The 8473-nt window shown below is 38.5% G+C and overlaps 1 protein-coding gene across 1 annotated transcript; it reads left to right on the top strand.

The window, feature by feature from the left end:
* Nucleotides 1-4791: 4791 nt before the first annotated feature.
* On the top strand, nt 4792-7707 carry LOC104087173 (flocculation protein FLO11). The gene is made up of 3 exons (XM_009591578.4): nt 4792-5210; nt 5298-6572; nt 6947-7707. Exons 1-3 carry the CDS (start codon nt 5039-5041, stop codon nt 7456-7458), a joined length of 1959 nt encoding a protein of 652 aa, XP_009589873.1. The 5' UTR covers nt 4792-5038; the 3' UTR covers nt 7459-7707.
* The last annotated feature ends 766 nt before the right edge of the window (nt 7708-8473 follow it).

Raw genomic sequence — 8473 nt, 5'->3', positions numbered from 1 at the left:
CTTATCAAATCGTTTGTACCATTGTCTAGAAGATTGTTTCAATCCGTACAACGATTTTTCAAGTTTGCACACCATATTTTTCTTTTCAGCAACTTTGAATCCTTCTGGCTGAGTCATATAGATTTCCTCTTCCAAGTATCTATGTAAAAATACAGTTTTTACATCTAACTGAACTAGTTCCAAATTCAACTGTGCTACCAAAGCCAACAAAACTCTAATGGAGGAGTGTTTCACTACTGGAGAAAATACCTCATTGTAATCAATTCCCTCCTTTTGAGTGTACCCTTTGGCCACCAATCTTGCTTTGTAGCGAACATCTTCTTGGTTAGGAAATCCTTCGCAAATACCCATTTGCACCCAATTGCTTTCTTGCCCTTCGGGAGATTGGCCAATTTCCATGTGCAATTCTGATGAAGGGACTGCATTTCTTCATTCATGGCAATCCTCCACTTATCTTCTTCTGAACTTTGGACTGCGTCTTTATAAGTGGTAGGAACACCATCAGCTACAATTGAGGCTGCACAAGCCACCGTCTATATGAGACGAACAGGTTTCTTTATTGTTCTTTTTGGCTTGCTGGTTGCTATTGATTCAAGTTGTTGTTGGGGTTCTTGAGTTGGAATCTCCCCTTCCACTGACTCTTCTTCCAGGGGAAAATCTTCTATTGTTTCCTCGTTTTCTCCCTATGTTGGGAAAATTAATTTTCCCTCAACTCCACCTGCTTTGAAGCACCATCAGTTTGTTTGACATCTTCAAATGTCACCTTATCTATTATGGCAGATTCATCAAAGGTAACATCTCTGCTGAATATAACTTTTCTTGTCTCTGGACACCATAATCGGTATCCTTTGACTCCAGAAGTAATCCCCATAAATATAGCTTTCTTTGCCCTCGGATCCAATTTTGACTCTTTCACATGATAATATGCAATTGAGTCAAACACATGTAAAAAATTATAACCTTCAGCAGGTTTTCCATACCATTTTGCAAATGGTGTCTTGCCTCCAATAGCGGCAGATGGTAGACGATTAATGAGGTGGTATGCATATGTTATTGCCTCAGCCCAAAATTCTTTGCCCAAGCCAGCATTGGACAACATACACCGAACCTTCTCCAGCAAAGTCCGGTTCATGCGTTCTGCCACTCCATTCTGTTGTGGTGTATTTCTGACGGTGAAATGTCTCAAAATGCCATCATCTTCACAAATATTATTGTAAAGATCATTTTTGTATTCTCTACCGTTATCTGTGCGAAGACACTTTATCTTTCTGCCTGTTTGAGTCTCTATCATCGCCTTCCATTTGAGAAAAATTCCCAGCACCTAATCTTTGGTTTTCATAGTATACACCCACACTCTCCGGAAAAAGTCATCAATAAAGGTTACAAAATAGTGTTTCCCACCTAATGAAGGTGTTTTGGAAGCACCCCAAACATCAGAGTGAACATAATCCAAAATACTTTTAGTATTATGGATTGTTGTTCCAAATTTAACCCTTGTTTGTTTCCCCTTGACACAATGCTCACAAAACTCTAAATTACAAGTCTTTACTCCTTTTAATAATCCTTGATCTGATAAAATCTTTAAGGATTTTCCTCCAGCATGTCCCAAGCGCATGTGCCATAGCTTGGTTGCTTCTGCCTCCTTGTCATCACTGGATGTCACTGTTGCTGTCCCAATAACTGTACTACCGCGATAGTGGTACATGTTATTATTTCGCCGGATTCCCTTCATTACCACTAGTGCACCAGAGCATATTCTCATTACCCCATTTTCTGCAACGACTTTGAGCCCCTTTGACTCTAGGGCTCCTACAGAAATGAGATTTTTCTTCAATTTCGGTACGTATCGAACATCTGTTAATGTTCTGATCAATCCATCATGGTTCCTTAATCAGATTGAACCAATACCATATGCGGTAAGAGGATTGTTATTTGCTGTGTGAATAACTCCATATTCTCTTTCTTGAAAATCAACGAACCAGTCCTTGTTGGGACACATATGATAGCTACAAGCTGAATCCATCAGCCATATGTCAGATGGTTTGAATGGCTCAGTTGTAACTAGCGAGAAATCAGAGTCGTCACAATCAGCTACATTTGAATCCATGACAGCCTTTCCATTGTTAGGTTTGGCCTTGTTTTTCAACTTTGGACGGTCTTTCTTCCAATGCCCCTTTTCTCGGCAAAAGGCACATTCATCTTTGCTGGGTCTGGATCTTGACTTGGATCTTCCTTTCTTCGTTCTCATATGATTCTGAGAACGACCTCTCACGACCAGTGCTTCTCCTTCTCCACTCTTTTATTTTTCTCTCTTTCTTTGTTCATAGCTGTACAAGGCAGAACAAACTTCTTTGAGAGACACTTCATCATTCCCATGAAGTAGAGTAGTTTCTAGGTGCTCGTACTCATCGGGAAGTGAACTTAATAACATTAAGGCCATATCTCCATCACTAAAAATCACGTCCATATTCTGGAAATCTGTCGCCAACTTATTAAAGCTGGTGATATGATCATTCATTGTAGTATCAGGAACATATGTGAAGCGTAACAGTCTTTTTTTCATGTAAAGTTTATTTTGACTATTTTTCTTCAAGTATTTATCCTCCAACGCATTTCACAATTTACTTGCAGAAGTTTTTTTTGTGTATGGATACTTTTGTTCTCTTGCGAGGTAAGATCGAATGGTACCACAAGCAACGCGGTTGATAATCTTCCAATCTCCTTCTCCGATATTGTCTGGTTTATTTTCTTCTATGGCAATATCTAGCCCTTGTTGAAAAAGGACATCAAGAACCTCAGCTTGCCACATCCCGAAATGTCCTGACCCGTCAAAAATTTTAACTGCAAATTTCGCATTTGACATAATTCTTGTCATAAGCGAAGATGTCAATGACGTATTACTGACACCCGATGTGGACTCTTCATTTTTATTATCTCCCATTTTGCTATAGATACTATTTATTTGCCGACAGTACAGAACACCAAAGTAATTCTTTTCTGATGTGGAAGTTCAGACTATGCTGTAACCACAGAGCATACTAAGATAGAACATTGGCTCTGATACCAATTGTTGCGGAAGCCGAATATATAGAGAGTGATTAAATCACAACTACTATATCTAAAGGTAGCTAATAAATAGTAAATGAGACAATAATAAAATGAACACCAGAAATTAACGAGGTTCGGCAAAATTTAATTTTTTGCCTAGTCCTCGGACACAATCAACTCAAATTTATTTCACTCCAAAAATACAAGTGAAATACTACAAGAGAGAAAGAAGATTCAAATGCCTTAGGAGATAAGAAGGCAAGTGAGAGATGTTTTACAAATGAACAAAATCCTTGCTATTTATAGAAGAGAAATGACCTTAATAATGTCATGCATGACATCATATTAAGTGTGAACATGCAATGTAAATGCATGAAAAATGCATCTATCAATTTCTTCCTAAAAGGAAGCTTCAAATATTCACATTAGTTCACATTAATCTTGTCAAAATTCAACATAACTTTCTCAGATGTAGTGGTCATACTGTGGAGTGTGAAGTAGTTCATTGGCGTGTTAGGCTCCCCTGTTGCAGAACAGTGTGTTAATGGTTTAAGTTAAATGGTTTTTTCAAGGATTAGAAAAGTGTGAGTTTAGTAGCCCCATACTTTAGAACATTGAATTTCCAGTGTAGGCAGAAAAGAAGAAGAGATTTGACATAGTAGAAAACACTCAAAGCAGACGGAGGAAACAATTTACACGAACTGCAAAGTTCAAATCTGCTTTGGGGTCACGGGTATGAAGATTGAAGTTCAATTCAAGAATTACAATATGAAAAGGGAGTGAGGCAAAAGCAGAGATAAAGGAAGTTAATCTTATGACTAGCACAAAATATTTCAAGTTAGATAACCTATTCGATCATGAAATTATTCCTAAAATCAAATTTCATGTTCTCTTAATATATATGTAAAGTCAAATGAAAATTTACCCTTTTCTAAAACAAAATAGAAGTTTATAGACTTATATCTTATCTCGTGAAACATACTAAGCTCTCTCGATAGTATATTGTGTTGTCCAAAAAATTATGTCATATCTGTTTGAAGTTTATGAGAGAAGTGTTTGCTTAAGAACTAAATTTCGATTAATTTCTTTTATTTTTTCCCACTCGTTTATTCAAATCTTTCTTAAACGCAAAACACATTTTTTGTTGAGTGACAGCCGAGACAATGGAAAATGCAGCTATTTTCTGTACAATAAGTGCCGTTCCTCCATCGTTTTGCAGGTTACTTGAAATTTCTCTAATGTTTTTCATCTATATAGAACTCCAATCTTAAAACTTTCTTTTGAAGAATGACCAGTACCTTTCATTCTAAATGTATTCATTTTTTTCTTCATCTATCGTTTTTGTATTACATCCTACAAGTTGTGGCCATTTTGTATTAATAATCCGAGAAATTTTTCTTTTCACTAAAGCAAGTCATTGATGAAAAATAAATGCAAAGACAGTTTCTTGAGTTCTACGAATTGCTTGGCCAACATCTCCGGCAATAGCCAATCAATTTGGCCATTGTATTATTAAAAAGCTAACAGTCGACCTTAAAGTCCGTGTAATTAAATTCCCTTACCATTACGTACGTTACTTTTATCCATGTGCTTAATCTCAAAAACATACAATTAACTTTTTCTCATTATCCATCAGAAAAAGAAATCTAAATTTCAAATTATTTTTTTCCATTTGCAATGGCAGACTTCTCAAACTCAAAGCATAGACTATAATCTATATAACAGCATATTCCCTCTGAAACCTTTCTTTCAGTTTCAATTCACCTCTCTTTCTTCAGAATTTCAGTTTCTTGTCCATTTCATTTGTCGCCCTTCTTTACACTACATTTCTATAGCGTCAGTGAACCTCCTTCAATTCCTTCCTTTATTTCTTCCGTTATATTTATAGAGTTATTATTATATCATAGACAAAATCTCCTGCACTCTTACTCTTTTTGGAGTCACTCATCCCCTAAAACCAAATACCTCCATAGGAGGAAAAGAAAATTTGATGGCTCCATTGAGACATGTTCCAGTACTGATACTACTGCTGAATTTTTTTATCAGCTGTTCGAACGCTTACCAATTCGACGTCGGTGGCACAGATGGTTGGATTGTTAATCCTCTTGAATCATACGACCACTGGGCTCAGCGGTTGAGATTTCAAGTAAATGACACTCTTTGTAAGTTCTCCCAAATTTGTTTGTTAGCACCAAAAAATGTATATTACTATTTGATAATTATCTTTTTCTTGTTTGTACGCGTGACAGTGTTCAAGTATAAGAAAGGATCAGATTCGGCGTTGGAGGTAAATAAGGATGACTATGACAAGTGCAACACAGAAAATCCGATTAAAAAAATGGAAGATGGCAACTCTGTTTTCAAGTTTGATCGGTCTGGTCCTTTCTATTTTATTAGTGGCAAAAAGGATAAGTGTGAAGAAGGACAAAAGTTGATTGTTGTTGTTCTAGCTGTTAGACCGCCGCCTCCTTCTCCTCCCACGCCGCCCAAAGCTCCGGCTCCATCCGCTCACACTCCAACGACGGCTACTCCACCTAAAGGATCATCAACACACATTTCACCGTCACCAAAAGGAAATCCGGATTCTCTTTCTCCTGTAGGTAAAACTCCGTTAGCATCACCTACACCTGTTGATTCCCACTCATCTCCAACGGCCCATGCACCTGGAAAAGCTCCTACATCAGGTGTGACTCCGCGTCATGGTCCACAACCATCTCCAACGGCTCATGCACCTCTAGTAGGGGTGCCGCCTGCACATGATGGTTCCCACTCATCTCAGACGACCCATGCACCCAAAAAGGCTCCAACACCAGCATCATCGCATGCACCAGTTGTGGCTCCAACACCGGCGTCACCTGCTCCAGGGAAGGCCCCAACACCGGGATCATCGGATGGGCTTCCAAGTGCCGGTTCAAACCAATCTCCCACGGTTCATGCTCCCCTAAAGGCTCCAACACCGGCACTGTCGCATGTTCCTTCTGGTTCACATTTAGCTCCGACTACTAATGCGCCTGGAAAGGCTCCAACCCCGGCATTGTCGAATGTGCCTCGTGGTACTGGTTCACAACCACCTCCTACAAGTCATGCACCTGGAAAGGCTCCAAGCAGCGCATCACTTGCTCCTGCTGGGTCCCACTTATCTCCGACAGCACATGCAACCGGAAAGGCTCCAACACCTGCATTGTCGCATGTGTCTCCAAGTCCAGGTGCACACCTATCTCCTACTGCTCATGCACCTGGAAAGGCTCCAATAGGGGCGGCGTCACTTGCTCCTGTTGATTCCCACCTATCTCCAATTGCCCATGCACCAGGAAAGGAGCCTACACCAACATCATCGAATGTGCCTCGAGGTACTAATTCCAACCCACCTTCTCCAAGTCCAGGTACCCACTTATCTCCTACGGCTCATGCACCTGGAAAGGCTCCAACAGGGGCGTCACCTGCGCCTGCTGGTTCTCACTCATCTCCAATTGTCCATGCACCAGAAAAGGCGCCAACAACAGCATCATCGAATGTGCCTCCAGGTACTGGTTCCAACACACATTCAGTATATGTAGTATCTTAATATGTCTCGAAAGGAAAAATGAGATTAAAGGCTCTATATATCAAAACCTTGGTATTTTTAGTATTTATTAACTTGAATTTGAATTTAAGTCTTAATTAATTTATACAAATGTGTTTGTTCATAAAATAAAATGACTAGTCTAAACAAACTTCTTTCAACTCTTTAAATTCAAGCCTTCCATGAGAAATGGCCTAGTCGGTTGCGTATACTGTGGTTTTGCTTGTCTTTCTCCAAATAATATACGGATAATATCTCTATAGGGATAATAAAAAGTCTTCCTTCTTCAGTTGTGTCTTTCTATTTTTCTAACACCTTCTACGGTTAATGCACCAGGAAAGTCTCCATCGGAGGCGTTACACGCGCCCGATAGTTCATCTCCAACTGCCCATGCACCTGGAAAGGCTCCATCCGAGGCGTCACACGCGCCTGATAGTTCATCTCCAACTGCCCATGCACCTGGAAAGGCTCCATCTCCCGTTTCAGGTTCACACCTATCTCATGCTCCTGTAAAGTCTCCAAAATCATCAACCACTCCGGCATCACATGCACCGTCAGTTCACAGTCCAGCACCTACAAAATCTTCAACGAGTCATTCTGAATCACCAGCAGAGGGGAGTACGTCCAATGCATCATCCTCTCCAATTTCATCTCCCACGTCATCAAGCCCGCCAACAGGAAGTATTGCTCCGGCCTCCAGCGACAACATTCATTCACCAGCGAGTTCACCACTCAATTCCCAGTCGTCAGCTGAGAAGGCAATAACTCCTTCAGTTGTTCTGATGTCAACAGTCTCACTCCTCTTTTCACTGCTTTTGGGAGGATTCCTAAGGAATAATTTGACATAGAAATTATACTATAAACACTTTGTTCTGTTTCCCGGTTATTACTTAATTTTGTTTTCTACTTCTTTTTTGTTAGTTAATTTTCATTTCTTGAATTACAGGTGGGTTGGGGTGTTTAGATAAACAAGAGTGTGTTTAATTGTTATCTTTTATTTTTGTTCTCTTTTAATTTCCTGTGTCACATAAATCTTTCATATATGAGAGTGTATAGCTGTCTTCCTCTTATAGCATAATATTTCTAATTGGTTCAGAGCTCGCTATGCTCATTTAGTTTTCTTTTGATGAGTTAGTTGCCTTAGCTAGCAATCACTATCTTCAAGAGTATTGTCGAAATTATTACTTACTATTTTATCGGTTCACTTTTACTTGTCCGTACTTTGCTATTTAAGAAATAGTAATAAATAAAGTAAATAAAGTGTATAATTTATCATGATACTTATATTAATTAATTTATATTATTAATAAATTTAAAAAAATAATTTAAAATGAGTAATTAATACTATGTGTATAACAGAAAAAAAGAAATTGTCTTTTTCTTGATATTGAGGGAGTAGTTTAATTTCGCCTTCGAAGCAAGTTGAAAAGATATTAAGGTCTCTATCCCTTTTTTAATTTACGTACTACTACCATTTAGGGATACAAAATAATGCATACAAAAATTAAATATCTACCGTAAAAGAAGTAGGTGATCAATAATAATAAATTCTTTAAGCACTATGGATTTGGTGCTAATAAAGTAAAATTAATACGCATTGACGTAAGTTCCCACTTTTTGTTAAACCAGTCCTCCTAATTCAATGAGTTGTCTTAATTGCTCGCATTAAAGGTCTTTAATCTTAATCAACCGCACAAACTAAACTTCTTGTCCTCAACCGTTTTCATTTTTCTAAGATGCCAAGGGATGAATTATTATTAATGCCACAATTAATCGGAAATTAAGTTAATTAATCTATATATTAGCCTTGTTTACCTGTCAATTTGAGCGTTCCCGGCTTCTCTTAACTATGATGATACCTTA

This window comes from Nicotiana tomentosiformis, chromosome 7, assembly GCF_000390325.3.
Source record: "Nicotiana tomentosiformis chromosome 7, ASM39032v3, whole genome shotgun sequence".
In the NCBI taxonomy this organism is placed as follows: domain Eukaryota; kingdom Viridiplantae; phylum Streptophyta; class Magnoliopsida; order Solanales; family Solanaceae; genus Nicotiana; species Nicotiana tomentosiformis.
The sequence above is the reverse complement of the archived record's forward strand: the minus strand, read 5'-3'. Positions and strand labels throughout refer to the sequence as shown.